The sequence below is a fragment of the Microcaecilia unicolor genome, chromosome 2, assembly GCF_901765095.1.
Source record: "Microcaecilia unicolor chromosome 2, aMicUni1.1, whole genome shotgun sequence".
NCBI lineage: Eukaryota > Metazoa > Chordata > Amphibia > Gymnophiona > Siphonopidae > Microcaecilia > Microcaecilia unicolor.
The window spans coordinates 78,128,381-78,141,170 of NC_044032.1; the positions used below are offsets into that span (position 1 = coordinate 78,128,381).

Consider the following 12,790-nt stretch of genomic DNA (forward strand, 5'->3'; position numbering starts at 1 on the left):
TTATTTTACTGTCCGGGAGCATCAGGCTGCAAAACTGGCCTGATGCTCCCAGGCCACTAGCTGATGGTCCTCCCAGACCTCTGGCTCCCCCCACTCAAAACCCCCATCCAAGTATTTCCCCTAGATTTGAAGCCCCTCACTCCCAGGTCCAGGGTGGGGGTCTTCCAGAGTCTGGGGGGGTTCCTCGGGCAGGAGTATTGTCCAGTCACTCCTGCCTTCTCCAGCGCCACCTTCAAAATGGCACTCCTAGTGGTAGTATTATGCTACTACCGCTAGGGGGTCATATTCCATATTACTACTACCACTGAGGGCACCATTTTGAAGGCGGCGCAGGAAAGGGTAGGAGCAACTGGACATTGCTCCTGCCTGAAGATCCACCTAGACCCTGGAAGACTCCTACCCTGGACCACCAACCTTTCAGGTGGGAAGGCTTCAATTCTGTGGGGGGGAGGGGGTTTTTGGTGGGGGGTTAGTACATAAGTACATAAGTATTGCCATACTGGGAAAGACCAAAGATCCATCAAGCCCAGCATTCTATTTCCAACAGTGGCCAATCCAGGTCACAAATACCTGGCAAGATCCCAGTGGGAGGGGGCCGGAAGTCTGGGGGATGCTTCTGGGCCTCTGGAATAATGCAGCTTGCGAAGTGGATTGCAAGCAGCGTTATTCCTCTAAGGGAGGATTCAGCAACCTGCGGTACTGGGATCCTGCAGGTTGATGAATCCTGCACAGAAGGATATCCATATGAATATACATGAGACATGCAAATCTGTCTCATGTATATTCATACTTTTTGTGGATATTCTAAAAACCATCTGGCTGGGTGTGTCCCAAGAACCTCTGACCTGGAGAAAGCAGAAACCATCTGAATGCTTGGAATCTTCAAAATAAAATTGTTATCAATTTGAAAGACCATTTTGATTTAAATAATAGCTCTGAATGGTTATAGGTACAATGATTTATCCAAAACAGAGTGAGCCAGGGCAATCTTTCCCAATTTTTTAGTATCATGTCTGACTTATGCGTTTATGGTGGTTTATCTACCACAAAAATGCTACAATAAGGTTAAACTAAGACACACCAAAATGATGCCACTCATTTAAACATCTAAGTCACTACAATTAAGATTGTTACTGTAAATGAACACTGAAATCACCATAGGAAGTTGGGATTTTGAAATCAGTGCCTATTTGAAGACTGCAGACTGGCAGATGCAGTTCCACTTTACAAAAAGGGAAGTAAGGAGGAGGCTAGAAACTGCCCAGTTAGTCAGACCTTGGTGGTGGTTAAATTAATGGAATCATTGATAAGCAGTGCTTAGTAGTGCAGTTTTTAAAAATCTAGTGGATCTGAGACAACATGCATGGTTTTATCAGAGTATGTCTTGTCAGATGAATTTAATCCGCTTTTTTGACTGTGTGCTAGATGTAGTGAACTTGGATTTCAGCAAGGCCTTTGACCTACTTCAGCATAGACCAAGAGCCATACTGGGAGCCATGACTGGGTAAGTCAGCCAGTAGGGGTCTAAGGTCTGAGAAGCAGGGGAGGGGAATCTACTTCAACCCAAGAGGCAAGAGGAATGGAGTTCACAATTTGTACTCACCTCAAAGCATATGCCTCGCATTCAACCTCCTAATCCCCTTGTTCACTCTCCCTGCCCACTCTCATTGCTAACTCTAGCACTGCCCTGTCCTCCTTTACACTCCTACCCAACTAGCCTCTTTACTCACTCTGTCATCTCCATCTCCTCCAACCCATTCCTTAGCATTCACTCCCCTCCCTCCAAAATCATTTTTTTCCTAGACTCTCTTTGCTCCTTCCTCCCTCTCTGGACTCTTCAGCCACTCTCTTGGGGTAGGAGGAAAGAATGTCAGCACTTATCTAAAACTGCCAACTTCCTCTTCCATCAGCCTACCGTAGTCTTGTGGAACCTGCAAGGCCTGTGTGGATAAAGCTTGGTGCAGGAAGCTGACAGTTGCAGCTGGCAGTGTTGGTACTACTTTCCTCCTATCATGAGAAGGAAGGTGAGGAGTCCTGTGGAGGTGAGTGAGGGATTTAATTAGATTGCACCATCCCTGCAGCAGCTGATAATGCATAACTGGAAAAATGTCATAATGCTAAGCATGAGGTGAAGGGTAGATGGCTGTTATGTTCATTATCTGCTGGCATATTCTACATTTCAGTGTTTAAAATTTAGACTTTTTTAAGTCATATGCTACATATAATTAGTTCTAGAAGGGGGTGGGCTTCTGATCTCACTTTAGGTATTTCATGTGTAATCCCACATGATATGGGGATTACTGAGTGGTGTCTCAGCTCTCTGGTGTTTACTTAAGGGAGAGCTGGGATGTCCCTGGGTGGGGTGGGGGAGAAGGTCCAGCCCAAAAGAGAGTGCCGCTGAAATAAGCTGCAGAAAGAAAGTGGATTTGTTGTTTGACTGACAAGGGAGGTGGAGCTGGAAGGTGATAATGGTTCCTATTTGGGAGGAGAAGTGATCTTTGGTTGCCTGTACCCCCGCCAGGACCCTTGGTAGAGAGGGGGATTCCAAAGTGGCTAAATAAACTCAGGCTGAAATAAAGAGCACTTGCTACCCATACAAGTGGCAATTGGGATGGCGTGAGAAACTCTGGGTGGGTAAGGGGAACCCAGTCCAAGAGCAGGATTAGAACAGGGGAAACCTGTTCAAGGCCAGAAATGCAGCTCCAGAAATGCTTCGCTGGAAGGAGGACAGTCTAAAGGGTCTGTGCCTGAGGGAAGCAGATTGGAATCAGAGGAGTTGATACCAGCCTTGGATTATTACCAGCTCCTGGGGTGGGTAAAGGACAGGAGATCTTGTAAATATGTAAATACCAGTAAAAAAGGCCCGTTTCTGTGAGCAATGAAACGGGCGCTAGCAAGGTTTACCTGCGGCAGCGTCGGGAGGGCGCAGGACGGCAGCATGGCAGCGTGGGGAGGGTGCAGGTGGGTAGTTTTTTTTTGGCGGGCGGCAGCTTCGGGGTCCCGGCGGATCAGGTGTTCGGATGGCACACCTCCCCCTGCATAGCTCGGTGTTTGTCGCTGTGCGTCGGGGGGTGGAGGTGGAGGCTCTGCGTAGGCTGCTGTTTCTTGCAGTGCGTTGGGGGGGGGAGTTGCGTCGGAGGGCGGTTGAACTGGCGATTGGCTGTCATTGCCCCACCCTCCATTGTGACGCGAGGGTGGGGCATACACTCATGGGATCTTGCAACTACAAATTTGCATTTAGAATGTTGGGGTTGTGAATTATGTGTGGATGGGGCGTGGCTGAGGGCAGGTCTATGGGTGAGAGTGAGAGTGAGTGGTGCTGACAGCCTAGAAGACTACAGGGCTTCAATGTTTCCCTGCCACACAGTGAGGTTCAGAACGTTGGAGATGAGAATTATTTATATAGATTAAGGAAGTTTACTCAAAGATTCCAGTTGGAGAAATGTGTGGTTGGAGATTGTGGTATACAGTCCTGAATGGACCAAAGAGATTCTACTGTGGAGTGGAGCAGTGGCCTAGTGGTTAGAGCACCAGTCTTGCAATACAGGGGTGGCCAGTTCAAATCCCACTACTGCTCCTTGTGATCTTGGGCAAGTCACTTAACCCTCCATTGCCTCAGGTATAAACTTAGATTGAGGGCCCTCCTGGGACAGAGAAATATCCAGAGTACCTGAATGTAACTCACCTTGAGCTACTACTGAAAAAGGTGTGAGCAAAATCTAAATAAATACTGTACATATGGAGTTACATTGAAATATTTGGCTCAGGTTAGTTAGAGAGGGACCCTTCTTAAGGGTGAGGGCCAGTGTTCTATAAACCACATCACAAGCAACCAGATGCCTTTACAGAATTGGTGCTCAGCTCACAATTGAAGCACCGATTTATACAATTCTTCCTATGTAAACATATACAAAGGGACAGTGTTTTTTCAAAAGATGATGCTTCCAAAGTTGCAGATTCCTATGGCAATAGGAATTAGTTAAATGGCGTTGTAAATGTTGAAAGTGAATACTGTAATCAACTAATTTGTGGTCACTCTCTTTTAGCATTCGTGGTGAAGTTGTACCGGTTTTTAGATGAATGCGTGAATTTCATGATCAGGAAGGATTTTACACTATTGCTCAATAAATTGTACTCACTAGAATGCAAGTCCCATATCCAGTTCAAAAATACAAATATTGAAAAGCTGATAAGGCCTTTTCCACCTTTACAAGCTTTATCTGGTTTTGAATATTGTACTAAACAATTAGGAAAGATTGTCCTGGCCCACTCTGTTTTGGATAAATCATTGCACTTATGACCATTCAGAGCTATTATTTCAATCAAAATGGTCTTTCAGATTGATAACAATTTCATTTTGAAGACTCCAAGCATTTAGATGTTTTCTGCTGTCTCTAGGCCAGTGGTTCTTGGGACACAACCCAGCCAGTCAGTTTTTAGAATATCCACAAAAGGTTTGTATAAAACACATTTGCATATAAGGTTGGCAGTACATGCAAATCTGTCTTATGTATATTCGTATGGATATCCTGAAAACTCAGCTGGTTGTGTGTGTCTCAAGAATTGGGTAAGAACCCCTGCTCAAACCCACATAGGCCCAGTAATGGTTCTTGTTTAAATGTAGTGACATTTTGGATACTGGTGAAAGCTTTTCACTGTGGTTTCCTGCTAAGCTCCGATAATATCATTTTTAAACAAGATCAGTTGAAATTGCTTTAGTTTTCTTATAAATCTGAGGTGACTCAATCATATATGGACAATTCAGACACTTTCTCTGTTTTGCTTCAGTAATCTTCGACCCTTGCCACTCTTAAGTTATAAGCACACCCTGATACACCTAACCAGTAGCACCTATCAAGAACTTGCTATCTTGATAGGTGCCACTGTCTGGGTGTATCTGATGATTTTTAGTGGCACTATCCAAGACAGTACCACTGAAAATCATTACTGACTATCTTGGCAATATCCAAACAGTGGCGGGATGAAGCATGGGCTGAGCGATATTCAGTCTGCTATCTGAACAACTTAGCTGGATATTTAGATTGTAAGCTGTTTTGAGCAGGGACTGTCTCTTTGTATCAGGTGTTCAGCGCTGCGTGCATCTGGTAGCGCCTATACAAATGCTAAATAATAATAATAATATCTTAGAACCTGTTTTGCTAACTGTATTATGCTATTTACATCTGCTTTCAATCGATCATTTTGTATTGGGGTCTTTATGTAGGCAGATGCACCATGGATTAATTACTTTGGGACGCTTTTACAAAGCTGCAGTAAATATTGGCCTTAGCACAACCTTATGCAGGTCTTTCCTGCTTGCTAAGGCCATTTTACCTGTAGCCACAAAAACCCCTCAATTTTCTATTTATTTCATTAATGGCTGTTAGTTCACAGTCATTTTTTAAAATTACCATGTGAGAACTTGCCGCCATCTATTTTGAAGCTGGTAAGGGCTCATGTGTTATCCATGGACTAACCAGTTAGCAAGTGGTAATGCAGATACACTAGTAGTTTAACATGAAAAGGCCCGCGGAAAGGCCCCTCTCTGCCCCTGACGTGTCCCCTTAAAACTTTTTTAAAAACTGTTTTAGCGTGCAGTTAGCACTCACACAATCCCAAAACTAACAGGAGTGCATTAGCGTGTCTTTAGTTTTTTTTTTCGGCATCAGGCACATTAGTGCCTACAACAGCTTAGTAAAAGGACCCCTTTGTTAATTACTTTTTCCTCTGGTTAACTTCTATGGACATTTCTATGTTATTCCTCTGCAAGACAATGTTTTATTTGTCTTTCTTTATAAAAAGTTTCTTATAATTCAGATGGATTGAATCACGGAACACACATGTTAATTTACCAAGGTCGTAAAGAGTTGGTTGGCATAGCGAGGTTTGGAACCATGAGATTCTAACAGACAGACAGCTAATCTGAGAAACCATTTGCATCGTGGATGTGTAGTTATATTTTTGAACATTGTGTTGAATACCTGTCTATTTTCAGAATAGCATAAATGAGGTATGGTATATTTGAATGCTATTTATTTTCTTTACAGTAATGTCTGAGATGTTGGGATTTAAAAATATATATATTTGGTTGAAATCCACATCACCTATTTTTGGGCACAGAAGTGCACACAGGAGATTGGATCTACTTCAAAGTGATTGCAGAGTAGACAAAAGCAAATATATATTTGCACTTCTAGTGACTTATGTTAGTAGGAAGGAGTTTTGTTTTTCCTGTGTTTACATTGCTAAGCTATTTTTAGGCTTCACTTACTAAGCTTGCTAAGGTAATTGTCAAAACCTCTGCATTAACAGTTGGTGGCATTCTATGTTGTATGATGTTATGTTTTGTGCAGAATTAATCTATGTTATAGCTGGATCAGTTTTGTAAATTGCTTTGATTGTTTTTTTATTGAGGAGGGCAATATAGCAAACGCCCTAAATAATAAAAAAATGTAAATAAAACAAACAAAACAAACTTGTAAAGATGAACAGTACGAAAACACTACAATGTACCTGATTGTCATCGATCCCTTCATATGTTCTTGATCACTCTCTTCACTCTACAAGGAAAAATAATAGGTGTAATATTTGGAATCCAACTTCTTAATATCTCAGAAGCTGTGCTGTACATAAGTAATGCCACACTGGGAAAGACCAAGGGTCCATCGAGTCCAGCATCCTGTTTGGCCCATGTAGTATTTGCATAGACGTTACACAGGAGGGAACTCTAATTTTAGACCTATACAGAATCAATATACCAGCATGTGTTAAAGGAACTCTAAGCCACCCAGGTGTTGTTTTCCAGACAGAATACTATATGTGTATGTTGTGTGTGTTGGGGGGGAGGGGGAACTTATCAAGCTCTATTGGGAGCTCTAAGTTGCACTATTTGTCACTTAAACGCATATTAAAAGGCAATACAAAATCGTAATGCAATGATAACTAAGTTACTGTGGGCTATATAGTAATGAGTTACAAAACATGCAAATGCATACAAATGCTATGCTATGATATGCTATCAGAGGCTTATTACTCGCCAACTGTCTTAGGACCCTGTTTACTAAGTTGTGCTGTAGGCACACTAGCATTTTTAGCGTTCGCTAATGCTAGAGGCACTCATATATCCTATGGGTGTCTCTAGCATTAGCATGCATTAATTTTTTAGTTTCACTAAAAACGCTAGCGCACCTTAGTAAACAGAGCCCTTAATCAAGATTTCAAGATGAGTTACATTAATTAAAATAAGAAACTGATACAACAATCAGAAATTACATTTAAGCTGTAAAAATATACAGAAAGTCACAATTCCCCCAATCTAGAAAAGAGATGAGTCTTCACAGCTTTTTGAAATAGTAAATAATTATTTATTAATTGCAACTCTGAAGGAAGATTATTCCAGTTAAATAATGAACAGCCAAAAGAGTGAGAAAAAGACATCTTTAAGCCGAATACCCTTAGTCAAAGGAAATGCCAACATTAGTTACAGCTCCTTACTATGTAAATTCTACAATCCTAACCAATTACAACCCCACCCACCCCAGGATCACAAGGACCTGACCCAACGTAATCCCCCACTTCTCTCCAAGGACCCGCCCCACTCCCAGGGGTCTATTGCCAGTACTTGGTGGTATAATGGGTCCTGAACAAGAGCCAATCCTCAGTTGCTCCTGCTCCTCCCCTTGTTTCTGCTACCTCTCAAATTGGCACCCCTAGTGAGATGTGCTTAAGAACGGCGGAAGACTCCATGGGCAAACACAGATGGACTTGATCGCACTAAAAACAGCTTTGCAGCAATGTGAACATAAGTTGGAGGATCTGGAAAATAGTTTCCATTGCAACAGTCTTCGCTTTGTCAGCTTCCCAGAGTCAGTCAAGATAAAGGTAAACTCCTAAGTACTTGAACACTTCTCTGGTCCATGCAAAGAGAAAAAATACATTCAGGAGACACGTGCAGTTTGCAGATACTTCCAGAGTCTTCAATATTTCCCAAAATAATCGTTAATCCCGAAAAAGAGTCAAAATGCTATATGAGGTCCACCAGCTGAGGAGCTGCCCGGTTTAAAAAAATGACATTGTCTATAAAAGGGGTGATCTTATATTTCTGCGAACCGACATTATCCAACTGCCTGATATTGCTAGCCAGAGGCTCCATGAAGTGAACAAAGAGCATGGGCAACAATGGGCAGCTCTGTTTGGTTCCCTTTTACAGGGCAAAGGTAGGGGAGGGATCTCCATTAATTAAAATCTGTGCAGTGGGCCAACTGTACAATGCTTGGACTCCAGCATTGTATAGTTGGCCTGCTGCACAGATTTTAATTAACAATACCAAATTGGGGCAACACCCAAAAAAGATAATCCCACAGAATTTTATCAAAGGCTTTTTCTGCATCCAAACTGGTGATAATTGCATCTCCTTCGCTTGCATGACAGTCAAGGCCCTGAGGATATTTGTAGAGCCTGCCATATCTGCCCAGCACAAAACCTGTTTGATCTGGGTGAATCAACTGTGGTAGCACTTTCCCCAGTCAACTGGTCATAATATTAACAAAGAGCTTGATATCCTGATTTAATAATTAAATGCGGTGGTAAGAGTCCATCAGCTCCTGATCTCTGCCCGCTTTGGGCAAAACTATAATAGTTCCATGCATCAGCCTACCCTGTGTTGCCCCATGATACATAGTTCCCAGAAAAGGGCTTGAAAAGGGCCAAACAACTTATAACCGATAATTATTTAATATTCGGGACCCAATCCATCAGGCCCCGGGGCCTTGGCCAGTTTAAGATGTTTTATCGCTTGTTGTATTTCTTGCCCCATAATTGGGGAGTTAAGACTCACTGTTTGCTCTGGTGTAGGACAGGGGAGCTTAAGATTCTGAAAACCATGCAGAGCTATCAAAAGAGATACCCCACATAAAGTCAAAGCTTGTGCCAAGAGGGTATGATATGAGAGCTTCCCGGTGTGGTCCCAAGAAGGAACCACCAGAGCATTCTCAGGCCAGTGTAAATATAGAAAAAAAAGAAGCCTTTACCTTATCCCCCCCCTTTTCCCTGAGAGGGGGGCATCTTGCAGAGGACAGGGAGGTGCAGAGGTCTCAGGGTAGCCCAGCAGCAGCACTGACACCTTTTAGTTGAAATGTTTAAAGTGTTTAAATGCTCCAGCAGACCAGCACTGTTATAAACTAAGAACTCAGGTACCCATAGATGCCAGAGGTGTGTTTAAATTCCACGAGTTTGTAACTGTGGGAGGATGGGCAGGGAAACTTGTTACAAGGCTTCTGATTGGCTGTCTGAGACCCCAGGGAAAGCTGGGAGCTTGAGGGGCATGTAAGGCAATCTTGAGGGGCAGTGTGGAAGGCAGCCAATAGGAGCCAGGATCTGCTAAAGGGCACAAATTTGGACCAATGAGGTGGCAGGAGGCAGTCTGACCCATAGATTGGCGCAAATTTCAAGCCAATCCAGAGGACAGGAGGGGTGGAGCAAAGAAAAGAAGAGAGTCCAGATGCAACCTGGGAAGAAGAAAGGCAAGCCCAGACAAAGAGAGGAGGCTGAAAGAATGCTCTGAGAGGGGAAGATCGGGTCCAGGCAGGAGTGTGCAAGTTGGGGCAGAGAAGGGCATGCTCAGACAAGAAGAGGCAGCTGCAGGCTGGAGGAGAAGAAGATCAAACCCAAGCAGGAGTGAGCTGCAGGCTGGAACCCACTGACAAGCCCCAGATGAAGAGAGAGAACTGGTGAGTCCTGTAAGGGGCCGGGCACTAAAGCAGACAGGAACAGAGGAGGAGGAGAAGGGGGTCTGGAGCGAGATGGGAGCAAAAGAGGAGCTGTAGCAGTAGCCACAGAGGCCATTCTTCAGACAGAGAAGCAGAGGAGAAAGCCAGCCGTGTGATTGCCCTGTCCAGAGAGGAGAAAGCCAGCCGTGTGACTGCCTGTCCTGTAAAGAAGCCCCACAAGGGGAGAGACCCCCCCTGCACTGAGTGCCCAGACTCCAAAGGAACTTTTTTTAGAGTGTCTGCCAGCAGGAGTGTCTGCCTCAGGAGGATCCAGCACAGAAGCCTGCTGGTTTGAGTGTCCGCACCTAAGCAAGCCTTCCCTGGGGAAAGAACTGCCCAGCCTAAGCCTCGAGCCCTGTGAGTGCCTACAGTTGAGGGCTTGGCTTTAAAAGATTTAGTTTAGCAGTCCATCAGTGTGAGTAGAGGGTGGGTGTACAACAGAGTAAAAAAAAGGGGTCATGTTTTGGGAGGGCTAGATAAGAATTTCCCCTGCTTATCTTTTTATTTGAATTTAGTTAGCCCACAAGGTCCCTTGCCAAAGAAAATACTAATTGAGGTTAGCACATACACACCGAGCACAGGGAGTCAGGATTTTAATTTTTTGAGTTCTTTGAGTTAGAGCAGTAGGTACCCAGTTGGTACCCAACGCAAGAGAGCAGCGATGCTAGCGAAGATTTGATACACCGGTAACATTATTGTGTGCACACAAATTGAAAAAAAATATATATATATATATATCAGATCTGAATACAATAATTGGGGTTGTGTACATGTTTGGGATGTTTTATGTTATTGAAGCAGTGGGGTTGGGTCTTGGTAACTGAAATTGTAGTTTTGAACATCTTATTGCCTTTGTAACCTATCACAAAGTATTTAACACCTTGCACAATTTTTGTGCAATACTAGCAAACTTTAATAATTGGTACCAACATTAAGGAACATAACCAACAAGTGTTCTATTTATTTTACCATTTAATAAACTATTTAATATTTTTTTTCTTGTCAAATCCCTGGTTGCATGGAGTTTATTTGGGAACCCTATTTGAAACTATGACATTCCTATATATTTATTTCTTTAATTATTGTAATTTACCTGCTCCACGACTAGGGGGTTTACACCAGCATAATAGTATCCGAGCACAGACCCACAACAATGAGCATTGAACAGTCAGCTGGAGTAACAAAAGCTGTGTACTAAAACCAACAAAAAAGCAAAACAGCGAAGATGACTAACAAAAGCAAAAATAATCAAAAATAAAAAACAAGAAAGTATCAAATTTGTATTTAAAAATACAAATACATAAAAAAGTAAAGAAGTATGAAAAAGACGACACTTGTTTATAAAAAATTAAAGCACTTTATTAGCCAAAGGATAGCAGGGAGAAAGGGACTCGACACAGCTGTGTTTCGGCCGTACAGGCCTACGTCAGGAGTCTTCTCACCGTGTGTTGATTTTTAATTCTATCCAATTGTAAAGGGAATATGTGTGTCTCTTTTTAAACTGTAGCCTTAAATAATCCTTGAAACAAAGTCAAGCAAAAAACATCGGAGTAGCGTCTCGTCTCTGTAAAAACCATCTATGATAAATAGATATTGTGCATACAAGGTTCCCTGTACCCCCTCTCCAAGGGCCTCAAGTCAACACACAATTGCACTAAGCAAACAAGTATGAGGACAGTGAAAAGGTGCAAATGAAATGAAGTACCCCGCAGAGCTCAACATACAAAAGGGCATCCTGCTAGGTAGTGTGATAAGACACCCGTAAGAGGAGAGGTCCAGTATATGTTGGCTCTAACCTTCCAGTATGAAAAAAAAATCAGTCATCCAATCTGAAGGTGGTCTTGTTCAAAAACATAGTAACATAGTAGATGACGGCAGAAAAAGACCTGCACGGTCCATCCAGTCTGCCCAAGAAGATAAATTCATATGTGCTACTTTTTTTATTTATACTGTCCTCTTCAGTGCACAGACCGTATAGTCTGGCCAGCCCTATCCCCGCCTCCCAACCACAAACCCCGCCTCCCAACCACCAGCTCTGGCACAGACCGTATAAGTCTGCCCAGCACTATCCCTGCCACCCACCACAGGCTCTGGCACAGACCGTATAAGTCTGCCCAGCACTAGTCCCCCCTCCCAACCACCAGCCCCAGCACAGACCATATATGTCTGCCCACACTAGCTCCGCCTCCCAACCACCAGCTCTGCCACCCATTCTAGGCTAAGCTCCTGAGGATCCCTTTCTTCTGCACAGGATTCCTTTATGTTTATCCCATGCATGTTTGAATTCCGTTACCGTTTTCATCTCCACCACCTCCCGCGGGAGGGCATTCCAAGCATCCACCACCCTCTCCATGAAAAAAAGAAACAAAAGTCACATAATAGAGCATTAGTTGAATAGCAGGCATCCACAGACCTCCAGTCCAACTTAGGGCTTCTTTGCAAAGCCATGCTACCAATTCTCGGTGCGGCAAATGAGAGGAAGCCCATTCAATTTCTATGGGTTTCCTCTCATTTGCCATTTGGGAATTGGTAGTGTGGTTTTGTAAAAGAAGCCCTTACTGAAGTGTGAGATTTTCCAAGAAGGCCCGAAGTTCATCTGCCTTAGCCAGGGTCACTGTTCAATTTTTGTATGTGATGCACACTCTTGCAGGGTACTGGAAGGCAAATTTAATTCCTCTGGCAAATAGCTGGGAACAATAAGGTGCAAAAGCCCTATGCTGCTTGGTAACCCCAACTGAGAAGTCTTGAAAAATTAGCAGCTTACTGCCATTGTATTCCAAATTGAGCTTTTGCTTGTATAGGTTTAAGAGGCTGGCCTTAAGTGCATACTTCAGGAATCGTGCTATGACCGACCATGGTCTTGCAGCCTCTTCTCGACATGTACCAATGCGGTGTGCCCTCTCCATCTGTACTGGGCCTGTGTTTTCAGGAAGACCCAGGGTCTGAGGTAACCAATGTTCTACCACTTCCAGAGAACTGGCAAAGTTTAAAAGTGAAAAAAAAGAGTCAACTCTGGAGGCTTT

The 12,790-nt window shown here is 43.4% G+C and overlaps 1 protein-coding gene across 5 annotated transcripts in view; it reads right to left on the reverse strand.

Annotated features, from left to right (window-relative positions):
* The window catches only part of FYB1 (FYN binding protein 1), a 270,798-nt gene that overhangs the window by 78,138 nt on the left and 179,870 nt on the right, over positions 1-12,790 (reverse strand). For all 5 annotated transcript variants that reach the window (XM_030193065.1, XM_030193068.1, XM_030193064.1 and 2 more), the window contains exon 6: positions 6,514-6,560. In XM_030193065.1, the coding sequence (XP_030048925.1) occupies positions 6,514-6,560 (47 nt within the window). The remainder of the gene's footprint in view (positions 1-6,513; positions 6,561-12,790) is intronic.